The sequence below is a fragment of the Struthio camelus genome, chromosome 3 (genome assembly GCF_040807025.1).
Source record: "Struthio camelus isolate bStrCam1 chromosome 3, bStrCam1.hap1, whole genome shotgun sequence".
Taxonomy (NCBI): domain Eukaryota; kingdom Metazoa; phylum Chordata; class Aves; order Struthioniformes; family Struthionidae; genus Struthio; species Struthio camelus.
The window spans coordinates 94,589,998-94,611,047 of NC_090944.1; the positions used below are offsets into that span (position 1 = coordinate 94,589,998).

Below are 21,050 nucleotides of genomic sequence, written 5' to 3' on the forward strand. Positions count from 1 at the left end.
CTGATGAGATCGCCTCTCGGTCTTCTCTTCTCCAGGCTAAACAGGCCCAGCTCTCCCCGCCTTTCTTCATAGCAGAGGTGCTCCAGAGTCTGAAACGGAAGTCGCCATGCGTGCAGGCTGCACCGGAGCGCCAGTCCAAAAGCCTGTGGGCATGCCTGCAGGGGTGGTCTTTCTCTCAGCCGTCACTGATGCTTGGCTCCAGAGGGGAGGCGCCTCCAAAGTGCTTTTGCTGCACGGGGCTCTCCTCAACCAAGCGGCTGAGACGGGTGTGGCACACCAAGAGGTTGCACCTCGCTGGTGCGCAAGGGTGCAGGAGGAAGCGTCGCATGGGATAGGGCGCGAGAGGGAAGAGGGCTGCAGGAAAGCTGATTGATAGGCAAGGATCACCTCCTCCACGCTCCACGCGTGCCCAACCTGGGAGCCTTCCACGAGGGAAGGGCTGGCTGGACAGAGGAGGGGAGAGCAGTGGATGTTGTCTGCCTTGAGGTCAGTAAGGCTTTCCACGCTGCCTGCCCTCACATGCCCTCCGAGGCAAGCTGAGGAAGTAGGGGCGAGATGAGCAGGCAGTGAGGCGGACTGAGAAGTGGCTGAACGGCAGAGCTGCGAGGGTTGTGATGAGTGGTGCAAAGCCTAGGTGGAGGCCAGTAACACAAGGTGCAGGCCAAGGGTCAGTGCGGGCTCTGGTCCCGTTCCTCTTCTTCCTCAGTGGCCCGGGTGATGGGGCAGAAAGCACCCTCAGCAAGCTGGCTGCTAAACCAGGGGGGATGGAAAACAGGGAGGAGTGGCTGACGCACCAGAGGGCTGTGCTGCCATTGAGAGGGCCTTTGACGGACTGGAGAGACGGGCTAAGAGGAACCTCCTGAAGCTCAACAAGGGGAAAGGCCAAGTGCTGCACCTAGGCAGAAAGAAGTCCATGCACCAGTACAGGCTAGAGGCCAACGTGCTGGAAAGCAGCTCTTGGGGGAAAGCCCTGGGCGTCCTGGTGCACAAGTTGCCCGTGAGCCTGCACTGCACCCTTGTGGCCAAGGCGGCCAGCGGCCTGCTGGGCTGTGGTTAGGAGGAGCCTTGGCAGCAGGTGGAGGGAGGCGGTCCTGCACAGCTGGAGTGCTGTGGCTGGTGCTGGGCTGCCCCGGCCAAGGGAGATGTGGAGCTCCTGGAGTGAGTCCAGCGATGGGCTACGAAGATGCTGAAGGGCCTGCAGCATCTCTCCCAGGAGGACAGGCTGCGAGCTGAGGCTGTCTCTTGGCGGCCATGCGGGCCGCAAGGACAAAACGCTTGTGGTTTTGGCAAAAGAGAGCTGGAAGCCAGGTGACGGCAGAGCTGCAGATTGCCAAGAGCGGCCAATGCCTTTTGCAACTGGCAGCGGGACCTTCTCCTTCAGCTTGCTTGGGAGGAGAGTGCCCCTGCTCACAGGGGCCGACGGAGGGGGCCTCTTCTCTAGTTGCAGCCTGCTGCCGGGATGCTGCTTCTGCCAGTCGCGGCTCCGGTCAGGCCACGTCACCTCCTGCCCCTTTCCCCCGTGTCCTGGGAAGAGCTGCACCCGGGAAACATCCCGCCTGCCATGCCTGCGTGCTGCCTTGCTCGGAAGCCCCTGCTGGAGCAGCATCGGCTCCCTGCGGCTTCTCTCTGCCCCTGACTGCAAACTGCTGCCCTCTGGCGGTGTCCCTTGACTCCCGGACAGAGAGGCACTTCCCCCCAAAATCTCGCCTGCCGTCTCCGACAACGGCACTAGCAGGGCTACCGCTGCTCAGTCACTTGCCCTCCTGCTGCGTCCGTATGCCAGGGCATTCAAAGAGCCCTGCCGGACCCAGAGACGCGGGCACAAGTCCGTGGGCTATGTGCAGCGGCCGAGCGCTTGAAAGAGAGACAAGGAGCAGACTCAAGAGAGTCCTGCGCAAAAGTGCTTTGTTGCAGTGAAGGTGCACGGGCGTCAGTCAGAAGCCCCCCGGCTCCTGCCCCACGGCTCCCCTGGGCCCCCAGCGGGGAGTTAAGCGCTCCCCAAAGACAAGTTCCAACAGGCCAAAGCACACTGCACGTGCCGCCGGGGTTGCCGCTCTTACCGTGTGGCAGGGGTGCTGCCAAGGGGGTTTTTCCCTTTCCTTTTTCTTCTTTCCTTGAGTTCCTTCCCGTTTTTGTCTTTCCTTTTTTTAACCTCGTCTTTTCTTCCCCACACTTTTCTCTCTGCTTCCTCATCTGCTCCGGTCTAATCTACCCCATCTTAACGCTCCCTCTCTGATCTCCCTGTTTCTTTGCACCCCGGTTTTCTCCTCTGCTTTTCTCCCCATTCCTTTCTCCCCGTTTTGCTCCTCTTTTCTCCCCTTTTCTTTCTCCCTCCCTTTTTTCTCCCCCTTTCCTTCTCCCTGCGGCTTCTCCTCCCCATTTGTTCTCCGCCTTTTTCTCTTCCCTCTTTTTCCTCCCATTTTTCACCCCTTCCATTCTCTCCCTTCTTCCTCCCCGCCTTTTCTTCCCTCTTTCCTTTCCTCCCCCTTCCCCCCTTTTTCCTCCCCCATTCTTCTCCCTTCTTTTCCCTCCCCCTTTCCCTATCCCGCTTTTCCCCTGTTCTTCTCCCCCTTTATCTCCCTTTTTCCCCCTTCGACTTTTTCCCCCCATTTTCCCTCACCTTTCTGCTCCCTCTTTTTCCCCCCTTTTTGCTTCCCCCATTTTCTCTCCCCCTTTTTCTCTCCCCTTCTTTTCGCCTGCTTTCTTTTCTCCCTGCTTTTCCCTTCCCCTTTTACTCCTCCTTTCTTCTCCCATGTCTCTCCCGCTTTTTTTCTCCCTTCTTCTCCCTTCCCCTTTTCTCTTCCCTCTTTTCTTATCTCCCCTTTTCCAAACCCCTTTGCTCCCCCCTTTCTTCTCCCCCTTTTTGCTCTCCCCCTTCCTTTCTCCCACTTTCCTACCTCCCCCCTTTCTTCTCCCTCTTTTTGCTTCCCCTGCCTTCCCCTTCTTTCCTCCCCCTTTATGCTCCCTTCTTTCACCCTGTACCCCTCTTCTTCTCCCCTTTTTTCTCTTTCCCCTTCTTCTCTCCCTCCTTTTTCTTCCCTCTTTACTTCTCTCCCCGTTTTCTCCCTCTTTTTGCTTACACCCCTTTTTCTCCACCTTTTTTTCTCCTCACTCTTTTCTCCACCAGGCTTTCTCCCCCTTCTTTCTCTTTATTTCCTCTTCACCTCTTTTCTTACACCTTTTTCTTCCCCCTTTATTTTCTCTTCAGCTCTTTTCTCTCCATTTCTTATCCTTCTCTTTCTCTTTCTCTTTCTCTTTCTCTTTCTCTTTCTCTTTCTCTTTCTCTTTCTCTTTCTTTCTCTCTCCTTCTTCTCCTTCTCCTTCTCCTTCTTCTTGACCTTCTTCTTGACCTTCTCCTTCTCCTTCTCCTTCTCCTTCTCCTTCTCCTTCTCCTGCTCTTTCTCGTGGTCCTTGTGGCCCGCCAGCAGGAAGTGGGAATGGCAGCAGGTCCCAGCAGTGTTATGGAAAGGCCCTGGGGAGCAGGACAGCAGCTCTCCGGGGAGCACCTGCCGGGCACTGCGGGTGCAGAGGCAGCTGAGACCGGGGCAGGCAAGGGGGCAGGCGGTTGCTCCAGGGCCTCCTTCGCCAAGCTCGGCTCTTGCTGCTCAACCGCAACATTGTCCGCAGTGCTGGCGTGTTCCTGGTGCCTTCTGCCTCCCGAGCGGTCGGGGGAGGACAGGGCTGGCTCCGAGCGCCTCCTGGGCATTGTGCTGAGCTGCTTTTCCAGAGGAGGCAGTGGAGGGGCAGAGGCACACGTGCCATCTCTGGGGCTTCTCCCTCGGGGCTGCTGCAGCTCAGCGGCTGGGGGGCCGCAGGCAGCTTCTGCAGCGTCCTGCTGAGCGGCCCCTGGGTGCGCTGTGGGGAGAAAGAGCTTGTTAGCTAGTTTTCCTGGCTTCTGAAGGGGAGCAAGGAGACTTTCCCGGTGGGAGCACGCAGCCCAGGCGCATGGCAAGCTGCAGCCTGAGCACCTCTAGAAGTGAGGAGCAGGTCAGGAGACGCAAGCACCCCTGGGGGCCATGACCTGCACGGGGAGAGCGCAGGTCCAGTGCATAGTGAGCAGTGCTGTGAAGAGCAGAGGTTTAACAACTGGGACACCTTTTGTGGAGTGAGGATTGTCCTGAAGTGGCAGGAAGTGCTGCAGGAGCAGAGCCCTGCCATAGGGTCTTGCACCCTCTGCACCTCTCTGCATTGCCACAGACATCTTCCGATCTCCAGCTAAAGCACTGGGACCAGCAGCCCTGGGTGGTGCCAATCCTCCGTGCCTCGTCCTACCTGCGGAGCTGCCCGTGTGCTCGGGTGCCTCCGCAGCCGAGGGGCTGCAAGGCAAGGCCACGTCGTCCCCAAAGATAGCTGTGCAGTTCTCGATGAGAAACTCCACCAGCACCATCACCTGCACAGTGAAAAGCAGGGATGTCAGGGCAAGGGGCTGAGAACCTGCTCAGCAGTCTTTCCTGCTCCTCAGTGCCGTTTCTGCGCCAAAAGCTGTAGCTCTGGGGCTGCGGCTCCATTAAGAGATGTGCCTGTCGCGTGGCGCAGAGCCCAGCTGAGGGGCTGGCTGGTGAGTTCAGCATACCCTGTCGTAGATCTCTCTCTGCACTTCCAGCGGGAGTGTGCTGTCCGTGCCCGGGCTCAGCATGCTGGGCCCCACCCAGATGGCCAGGTTGCTGGCGCCCATCCTGCTGGTGCCTGCGTTCTGGCTGATGCGGTGGAGCACCGCGAGCAAGGGCTTGAGCAGCAGCACATTTGCCCTGGGCAGTTGGTCAGCCACCCTGAGCAAACACAAAGAAAAGGCGCCGTGAATTCAGGGGGCAGCGGCTGCTGCCGCTTCTGGGAGCAAGGCTCAAGGCAACTGCCACAAGTGGCGCCTCCTCCCACGAGAGGAACGCCGGTGCTCTCTCTCGCCTTTCCACGTGTGCTGTCGAGAAAGGCCCGACAGCACGTGCTTAAGTACGAGACCTTGAATGAGAACATCTGGACTGGGAGGTGGGCGCTTCATCAGTAGATGGACAGTGGGAATAAAGGCGAGGTGGTCGGGAGACGTCGTGGGAGGCTTTGCAAAGGCCCGTGAAAGCCTGTGGCTGTGTTGTGTGGTATCGGCACGAGCAAGCGGATAGAAGTGTCGGGCTCTGCCACAGACTGCCCGTTTCCAGAGAAGGCCCCAGCCTCTGCCACCCGCTCCAGAACGGTGGGACTGGCTACACACTTACTCCCTCAGGCCTTCAATCTTCTCCTCCCTGCTTGGCTTCTCCAGAGCCAGCATCCAGCTGTCGTAGAGGGCCGCCGAGAGGAGCGTGCAGGGGATATTTCGCAGGAAGTCCTGCAAGGCCGAGATACGGAGATGAGGCTTGGACACCACGCCTGAGGCCAGACGGAGCGTCCACGGGCACTTGGGCTCCCCAGGAGGCAGGCTGCTTGGAGCTACCCGCTCTCAAAGGAGCTCCTGGCCGCTGACAGAGCGAGCAGTGGGCTGCGCGAGGACCGCCCCGCTTGGGCACGCTCGTGGGAGTGCAAGAAGAGGCCCTAGTGCCTATGAGCCTCTAGTGCACCCAGAAACCTCAGTCTTCCTCCCTCAGGAGGCTGCTGGGGAGCAGGAGGAGGACGAGGAGGAGGAGGTGACTTTTCCCAGGGCAGGCACAAGCAGGAGAACGGGCAAGCAGGTGGCAAACACAGAGGCCAAGCTTTCCTCCGCCTGAAAGCCCGTCGTTTGGCTTCCCCGGGGTTTCAGCCTGGAGTGCCCCCTGGGCCCAGCTAGGCGCTCGAGTGGGCCCCTGCAGGTGGGCAACGTACTCTCCGTGCTGCCAGTCGGCAGAAATTCACCTTCAAGATTCCTGCCAAGAGGTGCACGGGTTGGCTTGCCAAGTCAACGGCCCCTCCTTTGTTCAGCTCCTCCCTCAAGTCCCTGCGGGCCTTCTCACTGGCACCTTTCCGGAATATGCCCTCCGTGGCAGGCCCTTCCCTGTACAATATGGCCAGCAGCTCCTGCAGGAGAAAGCAGACGGGGCTGGCAGAAGAGCTCATCGGGTGCAGAAAGGCCGTTTAGCAGGGAAGCACTTGCTCAGGGAGAGAAGCGAGTTTGTGCCTGGGCGGCGCATGCTGCTTTGCCTTGGTTCGGATCTAGTTCTCGCTGCAGGTACATGGCGCTGGGCGTAGCCGGGCTGTGCCCCAAGCCAGCCTCTCGAGCACGCTTCTGTAGTCGGGGGACTACAGAAACCCCTGGCTGTTCCTGCTGCTGCAAGCTTCCCTCCTTTGCAGGCCTTCTGCAGCCCAGGAGCTGGGGGTGCCGCCTGGCGGGACAAGCCGGCAGGCGGATCGCTGCGTGGCCAGGCTGCCTTACCTGGACTGGCTGGGGCAGGGTCCCCTGCTCTCCACAAAGGGTAGCCAGAGGCTGGCCAAAGAGAGGCGTCCCGAGGCCAGAGTCCGGCTGCCCGGGGCCGTCCCCGTTGGCCGAGGCTCGTCTCCGAGCAAACGGCCATGGCAGGAACCTCTTCCTTGTCTTAGTCCCCTCTGCTGCAAGCAAGAGGAAAGCAGAAGTGGAGAGGGAGCGGAGGGGCTGCAGCTTTTCAGCTGCTGTCGAGCGCTGGGTGAGGAGGCAGCTCCTCAGCTTCCCTTTGCAACTCACCAGTGGAGTGGCCAAGTCCCTCTTCAGCAGCCGATGGGGCCAAGACGGGGCTCTGCTTGGTGCCAGCCTGCAAGAAAGAAAGGCAGGCGTTCAGGTTACGGAGGCGCCCGGCAGCAGCCAGGGCCGCCAGCCAGGTGCTTCAGCCCCGCAGAAAAGCGCGAGCGGCTGCAGGGAAAACCCGAGGTCGTGGGACGCCGGCGGAGGAGATGCTTGCGTGCGGGAACGGCCTGGCCTCTCTGCCCGACGTGGGTGCTTGGGGCCGGCCGCCTTCCCTCCCGAAACTCGCATGCCTCCCGGCAGCCCGCAGCCGGGGCCGCGGGACAGGGAGCCCCTGCTCACCTCCGCCGAAACCAAGGCCTCGACGGTCCGGGCGGTCAGCGACCCCGACTAGGCAAGAGAGCAAAGAGGCAGCGTGAGCAGGCGGTGGCGCGGGCTCTTGCCCGCAGCCCCGTGGCGCTCGGGGCGCAGCGCAGCCCCCCGGGACACTTACGGCGCCCTGGAAGCTGACGGCCGTGACGAGGAGCCAAAGGGAGGCGAGTCGGGTGACGCGGGTCTCCGGGGCTCCTGGGCTCGGCCTGGGCACAGGGCAGGGGCAAAGGCCGAGCTCCGTCACAGCCAGCCCCTCTGCTGGCTGCCCGGGCCCCGGCCCCGCGCGCCCACGCCACCCTGGCGCAGGAGCCCTTCCCGCGGCGCTGGCTGGCAGCACCGCTCGGCAGCGGCCGCGGCCCCGGCCCTGCGGCCTCCGCGCCTCTTGCGTGGGCAAACGGGCAGCGGCAGCTCGCGGTGCCCCTGCCCGCCGGCAAGGAGCCGCCGGGCCAGCTGCAGGCCGCTGCTCTTGCTTTGCGGGCACAAGGCGAAGGCCCTGCTGCTGCCGCTCTGCCCGGCAGCTGCCCCGCGCAGGGGGGTCCCTTTCCCCCACCTCCCCGGCTGCTTTGCTGGGGGCAGCTGCCCCGGCACCTCTGCACCGCCCGCAGCCTTGCCGCCGCCGCAGGCGGGCTGAATTGCCCGCCAGGGCTCACCTGAGCATCGTGCTCAGCCACAGCTCCTTGGCCTCCCGCGACCTGCAGCCAAAAGGAGAAACAGCCTCAGAGCCCGCTCCTCCTCCTCCTCCTCCTGCTCCTCCTGCTCCTCCTGCTCCTCCTCGGGAGAGGCCCAGGTGCCCGGACAGCTCTCGCCCGCTTGGCACTGCTGCACAGCGCCATGCACCCAAGCCCCCGGTCGGTGTCCCCCCGCAGTGTCCCTGGGGGGAGCAGAGGTGCAGGGGGGAGGTGGGGGCGGGGGCGAGGCTTGTGCACGCCTGGAGGTGCCTGTGACTGCGTCAGAAACCCCCGCAGGACCCCTACTGTCTCTCGCCCCAGCCGGAGCTGAGCCCCAGCAAGGCCAGAGAGGACTGCAGGCGAGCACGGTGCCCTGCACCCCCCACAGCCCTGCACGTGCCGCCAAGACTCACCGGAAAGTGACCACGCAGCCGTCGTTGGGCCAGACGAGGACGAGGGCATTGGTGCATTTCAGGCCATGCCCGTCCTCTTCCTCCTCTTCGCGCCCGCCCGCCGCCTCGTCCTTCCCGCACAGCAGCCAGAGCTGGCCGAGAGGCACGCGGTGCTTGAGCAGGAAGGTGGAGCCGCACCTGCGGAGGGAGAGCAGGGAGCGGCGTGGAGGTTGTGTGGTGGGGCAGCGGCAGCAGTGGCCAGCAGGGCAGAGGCAGTGCCCGGGGGCAGAGGGTGGGGGCGGGGGAAGGACGGCTGGGGCTGCTCTCCTTACTTGAAGGTGGCGATGGCCAGGGTGTCGGGGAAGAGGAGGAGGTGCCTGTCCCTGGTGCGCCGGTGCCGGGTCACCTGGACACGGTCGCTGAGGAGGAGCTGGGGGCTCCTGCGCGACACGAAGGCGCCGAGCGGCGCCGGGGGCCGGGAGGCTCCCCTGGCCTCGAGCCCGGGGCCGGCGCCAGGAGCCGCGCGGCCAGGGGCCTCGGGCCGTGCCTGCGTGCCGGCAGCGGGGCCGGCAGCGCCCCGGGCACCGCAGCAGTTCGCCTGTCCCATGGCGCCGTGGCCGGGTCAGCAGCTGCGGTGCGTCCGTGCCCCGCGCCGGGCAGCGCCAGGCGCCGGTCAGGCCTGCGCAAAGCACGGAGCGGTGTCCGCGTGCCGAGTAGTGCCGCTGGGCTGGGAGCCTGCGTCTCCCTGCTGCCCCGCACCGGCACAGCACCGCACTGGGGCCGGGCGGGCGCCGGTGGCCGTGGCCACCCGGGTGCCACCGCGGCACATTGTGATGCACGACGGCACATTGTGATGCGCCGGCCGGGCCGTGGGGCAGGGCCGGGGCGTGGGCCGGGGGCTGCAGGTCTCCCTGGCGGAGGAGACGGGCTCGGTGCTGGAGCAGCTCCCGGCTTCAGCAGCCGGCTCTGTGTCCGTGAAAAGCCCCCACGCACAGGCGGCTTGCCCACCCGGCTGCAGCATGCCCTGTTGTTGCTGGGACAGGAGGACTCCCGCTTTGGAGGGGCCAAGCAAGGGGGCCTGTGCCCGCTAGAGAAGCAGGGCCCAGGCGGTGCCCCAAATCCCAACTTTCACACTTCCTCGGCCCTCTGTCAGTGGGGTGGTCCGCCCGAGACTGGAGACCCCCAGGCCAGGTGCCAAAATGTGGCATCACCATGACAAGTGGGAATGTTGGCTCCAAGCACAGCCAGAGAAGACTTGAGGGCAGGATTCAGTTGCCCAGACACCAGGACCAGCATCTGTTTGAGATGCCTTGGGAAATCCCTTGCGGCGGGTGCCCTGGCATACCCAGAAGCCTGTAGGCCCGGGCTTTCAGGCACCTGAATCCCCCCTCACCTCGTGTGCATCGCACCAGTCTGCCGAGAGTCTCAACAGCACTCCACAGGACATTAGGCAGGCTCATGGAAATGCTTGCATACGGATCACAGCATCACAGAATGGCCAAGGCTGGAAGGGACCTCTGGAGATCATCTAGTGCAACCGCCCTGCTCAAGCAGGGTCCTCTAGAGCATATTGCCCAGGATCGCGTCCAGACGGGTTTTGACTCTCTCCGGGGCAGGAGACTCCGCCACCTCTCTGGGCAACCTGTTCCAGCGCTCAGTCACCCTCACAGGAAAGAAGGAGGACATTTTCCTCATGTTCAGGCGGAACTGCCTGTGGCTCAGTTTGTGCCCGTTGCCTCTTGTCCTGTTGCTGGGCACCACCGAGAAGAGCCTGGCCCCATCCTCTCGACACCCTCCCTTCACATACTTGTACGCACTGATGAGATCGCCTCTCGGTCTTCTCTTCTCCAGGCTAAACAGGCCCAGCTCTCCCCGCCTTTCTTCATAGCAGAGGTGCTCCAGAGTCTGAAACGGAAGTCGCCATGCGTGCAGGCTGCACCGGAGCGCCAGTCCAAAGGCCTGTGGGCATGCCTGCAGGGGTGGTCTTTCTCTCAGCCGTCACTGATGCTTGGCTCCAGAGGGGAGGCGCCTCCAAAGTGCTTTTGCTGCACGGGGCTCTCCTCAACCAAGCGGCTGAGACGGGTGTGGCACACCAAGAGGTTGCACCTCGCTGGTGCGCAAGGGTGCAGGAGGAAGCGTCGCATGGGATAGGGCGCGAGAGGGAAGAGGGCTGCAGGAAAGCTGATTGATAGGCAAGGATCACCTCCTCCACGCTCCACGCGTGCCCAACCTGGGAGCCTTCCACGAGGGAAGGGCTGGCTGGACAGAGGAGGGGAGAGCAGTGGATGTTGTCTGCCTTGAGGTCAGTAAGGCTTTCCACGCTGCCTGCCCTCACATGCCCTCCGAGGCAAGCTGAGGAAGTAGGGGCGAGATGAGCAGGCAGTGAGGGGGACTGAGAAGTGGCTGAACGGCAGAGCTGCAAGGGTTGTGATGAGTGGTGCAAAGCCTAGGTGGAGGCCAGTAACACAAGGTGCAGGCCAAGGGTCAGTGCGGGCTCTGGTCCCGTTCCTCTTCTTCCTCAGTGGCCCGGGTGATGGGGCAGAAAGCACCCTCAGCAAGCTGGCTGCTAAACCAGGGGGGATGGAAAACAGGGAGGAGTGGCTGACGCACCAGAGGGCTGTGCTGCCATTGAGAGGGCCTTTGACGGACTGGAGAGACGGGCTAAGAGGAACCTCCTGAAGCTCAACAAGGGGAAAGGCCAAGTGCTGCACCTAGGCAGAAAGAAGTCCATGCACCAGTACAGGCTAGAGGCCAACGTGCTGGAAAGCAGCTCTTGGGGGAAAGCCCTGGGCGTCCTGGTGCACAAGTTGCCCGTGAGCCTGCACTGCACCCTTGTGGCCAAGGCGGCCAGCGGCCTGCTGGGCTGTGGTTAGGAGGAGCCTTGGCAGCAGGTGGAGGGAGGCGGTCCTGCACAGCTGGAGTGCTGTGGCTGGTGCTGGGCTGCCCCGGCCAAGGGAGATGTGGAGCTCCTGGAGTGAGTCCAGCGATGGGCTACGAAGATGCTGAAGGGCCTGCAGCATCTCTCCCAGGAGGACAGGCTGCGAGCTGAGGCTGTCTCTTGGCGGCCATGCGGGCCGCAAGGACAAAACGCTTGTGGTTTTGGCAAAAGAGAGCTGGAAGCCAGGTGACGGCAGAGCTGCAGATTGCCAAGAGCGGCCAATGCCTTTTGCAACTGGCAGCGGGACCTTCTCCTTCAGCTTGCTTGGGAGGAGAGTGCCCCTGCTCACAGGGGCCGACGGAGGGGGCCTCTTCTCTAGTTGCAGCCTGCTGCCGGGATGCTGCTTCTGCCAGTCGCGGCTCCGGTCAGGCCACGTCACCTCCTGCCCCTTTCCCCCGTGTCCTGGGAAGAGCTGCACCCGGGAAACATCCCGCCTGCCATGCCTGCGTGCTGCCTTGCTCGGAAGCCCCTGCTGGAGCAGCATCGGCTCCCTGCGGCTTCTCTCTGCCCCTGACTGCAAACTGCTGCCCTCTGGCGGTGTCCCTTGACTCCCGGACAGAGAGGCACTTCCCCCCAAAATCTCGCCTGCCGTCTCCGACAACGGCACTAGCAGGGCTACCGCTGCTCAGTCACTTGCCCTCCTGCTGCGTCCGTATGCCAGGGCATTCAAAGAGCCCTGCCGGACCCAGAGACGCGGGCACAAGTCCGTGGGCTATGTGCAGCGGCCGAGCGCTTGAAAGAGAGACAAGGAGCAGACTCAAGAGAGTCCTGCGCAAAAGTGCTTTGTTGCAGTGAAGGTGCACGGGCGTCAGTCAGAAGCCCCCCGGCTCCTGCCCCACGGCTCCCCTGGGCCCCCAGCGGGGAGTTAAGCGCTCCCCAAAGACAAGTTCCAACAGGCCAAAGCACACTGCACGTGCCGCCGGGGTTGCCGCTCTTACCGTGTGGCAGGGGTGCTGCCAAGGGGGTTTTTCCCTTTCCTTTTTCTTCTTTCCTTGAGTTCCTTCCCGTTTTTGTCTTTCCTTTTTTTAACCTCGTCTTTTCTTCCCCACACTTTTCTCTCTGCTTCCTCATCTGCTCCGGTCTAATCTACCCCATCTTAACGCTCCCTCTCTGATCTCCCTGTTTCTTTGCACCCCGGTTTTCTCCTCTGCTTTTCTCCCCATTCCTTTCTCCCCGTTTTGCTCCTCTTTTCTCCCCTTTTCTTTCTCCCTCCCTTTTTTCTCCCCCTTTCCTTCTCCCTGCGGCTTCTCCTCCCCATTTGTTCTCCGCCTTTTTCTCTTCCCTCTTTTTCCTCCCATTTTTCACCCCTTCCATTCTCTCCCTTCTTCCTCCCCGCCTTTTCTTCCCTCTTTCCTTTCCTCCCCCTTCCCCCCTTTTTCCTCCCCCATTCTTCTCCCTTCTTTTCCCTCCCCCTTTCCCTATCCCGCTTTTCCCCTGTTCTTCTCCCCCTTTATCTCCCTTTTTCCCCCTTCGACTTTTTCCCCCCATTTTCCCTCACCTTTCTGCTCCCTCTTTTTCCCCCCTTTTTGCTTCCCCCATTTTCTCTCCCCCTTTTTCTCTCCCCTTCTTTTCGCCTGCTTTCTTTTCTCCCTGCTTTTCCCTTCCCCTTTTACTCCTCCTTTCTTCTCCCATGTCTCTCCCGCTTTTTTTCTCCCTTCTTCTCCCTTCCCCTTTTCTCTTCCCTCTTTTCTTATCTCCCCTTTTCCAAACCCCTTTGCTCCCCCCTTTCTTCTCCCCCTTTTTGCTCTCCCCCTTCCTTTCTCCCACTTTCCTACCTCCCCCCTTTCTTCTCCCTCTTTTTGCTTCCCCTGCCTTCCCCTTCTTTCCTCCCCCTTTATGCTCCCTTCTTTCACCCTGTACCCCTCTTCTTCTCCCCTTTTTTCTCTTTCCCCTTCTTCTCTCCCTCCTTTTTCTTCCCTCTTTACTTCTCTCCCCGTTTTCTCCCTCTTTTTGCTTACACCCCTTTTTCTCCACCTTTTTTTCTCCTCACTCTTTTCTCCACCAGGCTTTCTCCCCCTTCTTTCTCTTTATTTCCTCTTCACCTCTTTTCTTACACCTTTTTCTTCCCCCTTTATTTTCTCTTCAGCTCTTTTCTCTCCATTTCTTATCCTTCTCTTTCTCTTTCTCTTTCTCTTTCTCTTTCTCTTTCTCTTTCTCTTTCTCTTTCTCTTTCTTTCTCTCTCCTTCTTCTCCTTCTCCTTCTCCTTCTTCTTGACCTTCTTCTTGACCTTCTCCTTCTCCTTCTCCTTCTCCTTCTCCTTCTCCTTCTCCTGCTCTTTCTCGTGGTCCTTGTGGCCCGCCAGCAGGAAGTGGGAATGGCAGCAGGTCCCAGCAGTGTTATGGAAAGGCCCTGGGGAGCAGGACAGCAGCTCTCCGGGGAGCACCTGCCGGGCACTGCGGGTGCAGAGGCAGCTGAGACCGGGGCAGGCAAGGGGGCAGGCGGTTGCTCCAGGGCCTCCTTCGCCAAGCTCGGCTCTTGCTGCTCAACCGCAACATTGTCCGCAGTGCTGGCGTGTTCCTGGTGCCTTCTGCCTCCCGAGCGGTCGGGGGAGGACAGGGCTGGCTCCGAGCGCCTCCTGGGCATTGTGCTGAGCTGCTTTTCCAGAGGAGGCAGTGGAGGGGCAGAGGCACACGTGCCATCTCTGGGGCTTCTCCCTCGGGGCTGCTGCAGCTCAGCGGCTGGGGGGCCGCAGGCAGCTTCTGCAGCGTCCTGCTGAGCGGCCCCTGGGTGCGCTGTGGGGAGAAAGAGCTTGTTAGCTAGTTTTCCTGGCTTCTGAAGGGGAGCAAGGAGACTTTCCCGGTGGGAGCACGCAGCCCAGGCGCATGGCAAGCTGCAGCCTGAGCACCTCTAGAAGTGAGGAGCAGGTCAGGAGACGCAAGCACCCCTGGGGGCCATGACCTGCACGGGGAGAGCGCAGGTCCAGTGCATAGTGAGCAGTGCTGTGAAGAGCAGAGGTTTAACAACTGGGACACCTTTTGTGGAGTGAGGATTGTCCTGAAGTGGCAGGAAGTGCTGCAGGAGCAGAGCCCTGCCATAGGGTCTTGCACCCTCTGCACCTCTCTGCATTGCCACAGACATCTTCCGATCTCCAGCTAAAGCACTGGGACCAGCAGCCCTGGGTGGTGCCAATCCTCCGTGCCTCGTCCTACCTGCGGAGCTGCCCGTGTGCTCGGGTGCCTCCGCAGCCGAGGGGCTGCAAGGCAAGGCCACGTCGTCCCCAAAGATAGCTGTGCAGTTCTCGATGAGAAACTCCACCAGCACCATCACCTGCACAGTGAAAAGCAGGGATGTCAGGGCAAGGGGCTGAGAACCTGCTCAGCAGTCTTTCCTGCTCCTCAGTGCCGTTTCTGCGCCAAAAGCTGTAGCTCTGGGGCTGCGGCTCCATTAAGAGATGTGCCTGTCGCGTGGCGCAGAGCCCAGCTGAGGGGCTGGCTGGTGAGTTCAGCATACCCTGTCGTAGATCTCTCTCTGCACTTCCAGCGGGAGTGTGCTGTCCGTGCCCGGGCTCAGCATGCTGGGCCCCACCCAGATGGCCAGGTTGCTGGCGCCCATCCTGCTGGTGCCTGCGTTCTGGCTGATGCGGTGGAGCACCGCGAGCAAGGGCTTGAGCAGCAGCACATTTGCCCTGGGCAGTTGGTCAGCCACCCTGAGCAAACACAAAGAAAAGGCGCCGTGAATTCAGGGGGCAGCGGCTGCTGCCGCTTCTGGGAGCAAGGCTCAAGGCAACTGCCACAAGTGGCGCCTCCTCCCACGAGAGGAACGCCGGTGCTCTCTCTCGCCTTTCCACGTGTGCTGTCGAGAAAGGCCCGACAGCACGTGCTTAAGTACGAGACCTTGAATGAGAACATCTGGACTGGGAGGTGGGCGCTTCATCAGTAGATGGACAGTGGGAATAAAGGCGAGGTGGTCGGGAGACGTCGTGGGAGGCTTTGCAAAGGCCCGTGAAAGCCTGTGGCTGTGTTGTGTGGTATCGGCACGAGCAAGCGGATAGAAGTGTCGGGCTCTGCCACAGACTGCCCGTTTCCAGAGAAGGCCCCAGCCTCTGCCACCCGCTCCAGAACGGTGGGACTGGCTACACACTTACTCCCTCAGGCCTTCAATCTTCTCCTCCCTGCTTGGCTTCTCCAGAGCCAGCATCCAGCTGTCGTAGAGGGCCGCCGAGAGGAGCGTGCAGGGGATATTTCGCAGGAAGTCCTGCAAGGCCGAGATACGGAGATGAGGCTTGGACACCACGCCTGAGGCCAGACGGAGCGTCCACGGGCACTTGGGCTCCCCAGGAGGCAGGCTGCTTGGAGCTACCCGCTCTCAAAGGAGCTCCTGGCCGCTGACAGAGCGAGCAGTGGGCTGCGCGAGGACCGCCCCGCTTGGGCACGCTCGTGGGAGTGCAAGAAGAGGCCCTAGTGCCTATGAGCCTCTAGTGCACCCAGAAACCTCAGTCTTCCTCCCTCAGGAGGCTGCTGGGGAGCAGGAGGAGGACGAGGAGGAGGAGGTGACTTTTCCCAGGGCAGGCACAAGCAGGAGAACGGGCAAGCAGGTGGCAAACACAGAGGCCAAGCTTTCCTCCGCCTGAAAGCCCGTCGTTTGGCTTCCCCGGGGTTTCAGCCTGGAGTGCCCCCTGGGCCCAGCTAGGCGCTCGAGTGGGCCCCTGCAGGTGGGCAACGTACTCTCCGTGCTGCCAGTCGGCAGAAATTCACCTTCAAGATTCCTGCCAAGAGGTGCACGGGTTGGCTTGCCAAGTCAACGGCCCCTCCTTTGTTCAGCTCCTCCCTCAAGTCCCTGCGGGCCTTCTCACTGGCACCTTTCCGGAATATGCCCTCCGTGGCAGGCCCTTCCCTGTACAATATGGCCAGCAGCTCCTGCAGGAGAAAGCAGACGGGGCTGGCAGAAGAGCTCATCGGGTGCAGAAAGGCCGTTTAGCAGGGAAGCACTTGCTCAGGGAGAGAAGCGAGTTTGTGCCTGGGCGGCGCATGCTGCTTTGCCTTGGTTCGGATCTAGTTCTCGCTGCAGGTACATGGCGCTGGGCGTAGCCGGGCTGTGCCCCAAGCCAGCCTCTCGAGCACGCTTCTGTAGTCGGGGGACTACAGAAACCCCTGGCTGTTCCTGCTGCTGCAAGCTTCCCTCCTTTGCAGGCCTTCTGCAGCCCAGGAGCTGGGGGTGCCGCCTGGCGGGACAAGCCGGCAGGCGGATCGCTGCGTGGCCAGGCTGCCTTACCTGGACTGGCTGGGGCAGGGTCCCCTGCTCTCCACAAAGGGTAGCCAGAGGCTGGCCAAAGAGAGGCGTCCCGAGGCCAGAGTCCGGCTGCCCGGGGCCGTCCCCGTTGGCCGAGGCTCGTCTCCGAGCAAACGGCCATGGCAGGAACCTCTTCCTTGTCTTAGTCCCCTCTGCTGCAAGCAAGAGGAAAGCAGAAGTGGAGAGGGAGCGGAGGGGCTGCAGCTTTTCAGCTGCTGTCGAGCGCTGGGTGAGGAGGCAGCTCCTCAGCTTCCCTTTGCAACTCACCAGTGGAGTGGCCAAGTCCCTCTTCAGCAGCCGATGGGGCCAAGACGGGGCTCTGCTTGGTGCCAGCCTGCAAGAAAGAAAGGCAGGCGTTCAGGTTACGGAGGCGCCCGGCAGCAGCCAGGGCCGCCAGCCAGGTGCTTCAGCCCCGCAGAAAAGCGCGAGCGGCTGCAGGGAAAACCCGAGGTCGTGGGACGCCGGCGGAGGAGATGCTTGCGTGCGGGAACGGCCTGGCCTCTCTGCCCGACGTGGGTGCTTGGGGCCGGCCGCCTTCCCTCCCGAAACTCGCATGCCTCCCGGCAGCCCGCAGCCGGGGCCGCGGGACAGGGAGCCCCTGCTCACCTCCGCCGAAACCAAGGCCTCGACGGTCCGGGCGGTCAGCGACCCCGACTAGGCAAGAGAGCAAAGAGGCAGCGTGAGCAGGCGGTGGCGCGGGCTCTTGCCCGCAGCCCCGTGGCGCTCGGGGCGCAGCGCAGCCCCCCGGGACACTTACGGCGCCCTGGAAGCTGACGGCCGTGACGAGGAGCCAAAGGGAGGCGAGTCGGGTGACGCGGGTCTCCGGGGCTCCTGGGCTCGGCCTGGGCACAGGGCAGGGGCAAAGGCCGAGCTCCGTCACAGCCAGCCCCTCTGCTGGCTGCCCGGGCCCCGGCCCCGCGCGCCCGCGCCACCCTGGCGCAGGAGCCCTTCCCGCGGCGCTGGCTGGCAGCACCGCTCGGCAGCGGCCGCGGCCCCGGCCCTGCGGCCTCCGCGCCTCTTGCGTGGGCAAACGGGCAGCGGCAGCTCGCGGTGCCCCTGCCCGCCGGCAAGGAGCCGCCGGGCCAGCTGCAGGCCGCTGCTCTTGCTTTGCGGGCACAAGGCGAAGGCCCTGCTGCTGCCGCTCTGCCCGGCAGCTGCCCCGCGCAGGGGGGTCCCTTTCCCCCACCTCCCCGGCTGCTTTGCTGGGGGCAGCTGCCCCGGCACCTCTGCACCGCCCGCAGCCTTGCCGCCGCCGCAGGCGGGCTGAATTGCCCGCCAGGGCTCACCTGAGCATCGTGCTCAGCCACAGCTCCTTGGCCTCCCGCGACCTGCAGCCAAAAGGAGAAACAGCCTCAGAGCCCGCTCCTCCTCCTCCTCCTCCTGCTCCTCCTGCTCCTCCTGCTCCTCCTCGGGAGAGGCCCAGGTGCCCGGACAGCTCTCGCCCGCTTGGCACTGCTGCACAGCGCCATGCACCCAAGCCCCCGGTCGGTGTCCCCCCGCAGTGTCCCTGGGGGGAGCAGAGGTGCAGGGGGGAGGTGGGGGCGGGGGCGAGGCTTGTGCACGCCTGGAGGTGCCTGTGACTGCGTCAGAAACCCCCGCAGGACCCCTACTGTCTCTCGCCCCAGCCGGAGCTGAGCCCCAGCAAGGCCAGAGAGGACTGCAGGCGAGCACGGTGCCCTGCACCCCCCACAGCCCTGCACGTGCCGCCAAGACTCACCGGAAAGTGACCACGCAGCCGTCGTTGGGCCAGACGAGGACGAGGGCATTGGTGCACTTCAGGCCATGCCCGTCCTCTTCCTCCTCTTCGCGCCCGCCCGCCGCCTCGTCCTTCCCGCACAGCAGCCAGAGCTGGCCGAGAGGCACGCGGTGCTTGAGCAGGAAGGTGGAGCCGCACCTGCGGAGGGAGAGCAGGGAGCGGCGTGGAGGTTGTGTGGTGGGGCAGCGGCAGCAGTGGCCAGCAGGGCAGAGGCAGTGCCCGGGGGCAGAGGGTGGGGGCGGGGGAAGGACGGCTGGGGCTGCTCTCCTTACTTGAAGGTGGCGATGGCCAGGGTGTCGGGGAAGAGGAGGAGGTGCCTGTCCCTGGTGCGCCGGTGCCGGGTCACCTGGACACGGTCGCTGAGGAGGAGCTGGGGGCTCCTGCGCGACACGAAGGCGCCGAGCGGCGCCGGGGGCCGGGAGGCTCCCCTGGCCTCGAGCCCGGGGCCGGCGCCAGGAGCCGCGCGGCCAGGGGCCTCGGGCCGTGCCTGCGTGCCGGCAGCGGGGCCGGCAGCGCCCCGGGCACCGCAGCAGTTCGCCTGTCCCATGGCGCCGTGGCCGGGTCAGCAGCTGCGGTGCGTCCGTGCCCCGCGCCGGGCAGCGCCAGGCGCCGGTCAGGCCTGCGCAAAGCACGGAGCGGTGTCGGCGTGCCGAGTAGTGCCGCTGGGCTGGGAGCCTGCGTCTCCCTGCTGCCCCGCACCGGCACAGCACCGCACTGGGGCCGGGCGGGCGCCGGTGGCCGTGGCCACCCGGGTGCCACCGCGGCACATTGTGATGCACGACGGCACATTGTGATGCGCCGGCCGGGCCGTGGGGCAGGGCCGGGGCGTGGGCCGGGGGCTGCAGGTCTCCCTGGCGGAGGAGACGGGCTCGGTGCTGGAGCAGCTCCCGGCTTCAGCAGCCGGCTCTGTGTCCGTGAAAAGCCCCCACGCACAGGCGGCTTGCCCACCCGGCTGCAGCATGCCCTGTTGTTGCTGGGACAGGAGGACTCCCGCTTTGGAGGGGCCAAGCAAGGGGGCCTGTGCCCGCTAGAGAAGCAGGGCCCAGGCGGTGCCCCAAATCCCAACTTTCACACTTCCTCGGCCCTCTGTCAGTGGGGTGGTCCGCCCGAGACTGGAGACCCCCAGGCCAGGTGCCAAAATGTGGCATCACCATGACAAGTGGGAATGTTGGCTCCAAGCACAGCCAGAGAAGACTTGAGGGCAGGATTCAGTTGCCCAGACACCAGGACCAGCATCTGTTTGAGATGCCTTGGGAAATCCCTTGCGGCGGGTGCCCTGGCATACCCAGAAGCCTGTAGGCCCGGGCTTTCAGGCACCTGAATCCCCCCTCACCTCGTGTGCATCGCACCAGTCTGCCGAGAGTCTCAACAGCACTCCACAGGACATTAGGCAGGCTCATGGAAATGCTTGCATACGGATCACAGCATCACAGAATGGCCAAGGCTGGAAGGGACCTCTGGAGATCATCTAGTGCAACCGCCCTGCTCAAGCAGGGTCCTCTAGAGCATATTGCCCAGGATCGCGTCCAGACGGGTTTTGACTCTCTCCGGGGCAGGAGACTCCGCCACCTCTCTGGGCAACCTGTTCCAGCGCTCAGTCACCCTCACAGGAAAGAAGGAGGACATTTTCCTCATGTTCAGGCGGAACTGCCTGTGGCTCAGTTTGTGCCCGTTGCCTCTTGTCCTGTTGCTGGGCACCACCGAGAAGAGCCTGGCCCCATCCTCTCGACACCCTCCCTTCACATACTTGTACGCACTGATGAGATCGCCTCTCGGTCTTCTCTTCTCCAGGCTAAACAGGCCCAGCTCTCCCCGCCTTTCTTCATAGCAGAGGTGCTCCAGAGTCTGAAACGGAAGTCGCCATGCGTGCAGGCTGCACCGGAGCGCCAGTCCAAAGGCCTGTGGGCATGCCTGCAGGGGTGGTCTTTCTCTCAGCCGTCACTGATGCTTGGCTCCAGAGGGGAGGCGCCTCCAAAGTGCTTTTGCTGCACGGGGCTCTCCTCAACCAAGCGGCTGAGACGGGTGTGGCACACCAAGAGGTTGCACCTCGCTGGTGCGCAAGGGTGCAGGAGGAAGCGTCGCATGGGATAGGGCGCGAGAGGGAAGAGGGCTGCAGGAAAGCTGATTGATAGGCAAGGATCACCTCCTCCACGCTCCACGCGTGCCCAACCTGGGAGCCTTCCACGAGGGAAGGGCTGGCTGGACAGAGGAGGGGAGAGCAGTGGATGTTGTCTGCCTTGAGGTCAGTAAGGCTTTCCACGCTGCCTGCCCTCACATGCCCTCCAAGGCAAGCTGAGGAAGTAGGGGCGAGATGAGCAGGCAGTGAGGCGGACTGAGAAGTGGCTGAACGGCAGAGCTGCGAGGGTTGTGATGAGTGGTGCAAAGCCTAGGTGGAGGCCAGTAACACAAGGTGCAGGCCAAGGGTCAGTGCGGGCTCTGGTCCCGTTCCTCTTCTTCCTCAGTGGCCCGGGTGATGGGGCAGAAAGCACCCTCAGCAAGCTGGCTGCTAAACCAGGGGGGATGGAAAACAGGGAGGAGTGGCTGACGCACCAGAGGGCTGTGCTGCCATTGAGAGGGCCTTTGACGGACTGGAGAGACGGGCTAAGAGGAACCTCCTGAAGCTCAACAAGGGGAAAGGCCAAGTGCTGCACCTAGGCAGAAAGAAGTCCATGCACCAGTACAGGCTAGAGGCCAACGTGCTGGAAAGCAGCTCTTGGGGGAAAGCCCTGGGCGTCCTGGTGCACAAGTTGCCCGTGAGCCTGCACTGCACCCTTGTGGCCAAGGCGGCCAGCGGCCTGCTGGGCTGTGGTTAGGAGGAGCCTTGGCAGCAGGTGGAGGGAGGCGGTCCTGCACAGCTGGAGTGCTGTGGCTGGTGCTGGGCTGCCCCGGCCAAGGGAGATGTGGAGCTCCTGGAGTGAGTCCAGCGATGGGCTACGAAGATGCTGAAGGGCCTGCAGCATCTCTCCCAGGAGGACAGGCTGCGAGCTGAGGCTGTCTCTTGGCGGCCATGCGGGCCGCAAGGACAAAACGCTTGTGGTTTTGGCAAAAGAGAGCTGGAAGCCAGGTGACGGCAGAGCT

At 63.0% G+C, this 21,050-nt stretch overlaps 2 protein-coding genes across 2 annotated transcripts; both read right to left on the reverse strand.

Annotated features, from left to right (window-relative positions):
* Nucleotides 1-2,630: 2,630 nt before the first annotated feature.
* On the reverse strand, nucleotides 2,631-12,066 carry LOC138066803 (T-cell activation Rho GTPase-activating protein-like). The gene is made up of 12 exons (XM_068939189.1): nucleotides 11,925-12,066; nucleotides 8,070-8,246; nucleotides 7,639-7,680; nucleotides 7,110-7,194; nucleotides 6,959-7,006; nucleotides 6,620-6,686; nucleotides 6,335-6,507; nucleotides 5,818-5,979; nucleotides 5,208-5,317; nucleotides 4,574-4,769; nucleotides 4,273-4,390; nucleotides 2,631-3,855 (listed from the first exon to the last, which is right to left on the reverse strand). Exons 3-12 carry the CDS (start codon nucleotides 7,644-7,646, stop codon nucleotides 3,227-3,229), a joined length of 1,596 nt encoding a protein of 531 aa, XP_068795290.1. The 5' UTR covers nucleotides 7,647-7,680; nucleotides 8,070-8,246; nucleotides 11,925-12,066; the 3' UTR covers nucleotides 2,631-3,226.
* Nucleotides 12,067-12,494: 428 nt separating this feature from the next.
* Nucleotides 12,495-17,538, reverse strand: LOC138066802 (T-cell activation Rho GTPase-activating protein-like). Its single transcript, XM_068939188.1, has 10 exons — nucleotides 17,503-17,538; nucleotides 16,974-17,058; nucleotides 16,823-16,870; nucleotides 16,484-16,550; nucleotides 16,199-16,371; nucleotides 15,682-15,843; nucleotides 15,072-15,181; nucleotides 14,438-14,633; nucleotides 14,137-14,254; nucleotides 12,495-13,719 (listed from the first exon to the last, which is right to left on the reverse strand). Exons 1-10 carry the CDS (start codon nucleotides 17,508-17,510, stop codon nucleotides 13,091-13,093), a joined length of 1,596 nt encoding a protein of 531 aa, XP_068795289.1. The 5' UTR covers nucleotides 17,511-17,538; the 3' UTR covers nucleotides 12,495-13,090.
* Nucleotides 17,539-21,050: the final 3,512 nt, after the last annotated feature.

What these genes read in the sequence shown, in the direction of transcription:
- LOC138066803 (XM_068939189.1), bottom strand. An exon ending in CCGTCAGCTTCCAGGGCGCC is followed by an intron (nt 7,007 to 7,109) that starts GTAAGTGTCCCG and finishes TCTCTTGCCTAG; the next exon opens with TCGGGGTCGCTGACCGCCCG. An exon ending in GCACACGGGCAGCTCCGCAG is followed by an intron (nt 3,856 to 4,272) that starts GTAGGACGAGGC and finishes TTCTCCCCACAG; the next exon opens with CGCACCCAGGGGCCGCTCAG.
- LOC138066802 (XM_068939188.1), bottom strand. An exon ending in AGGCCTTGGTTTCGGCGGAG is followed by an intron (nt 16,551 to 16,822) that starts GTGAGCAGGGGC and finishes TCTTTCTTGCAG; the next exon opens with GCTGGCACCAAGCAGAGCCC. An exon ending in AGAGAGAGATCTACGACAGG is followed by an intron (nt 14,255 to 14,437) that starts GTATGCTGAACT and finishes TTCACTGTGCAG; the next exon opens with GTGATGGTGCTGGTGGAGTT.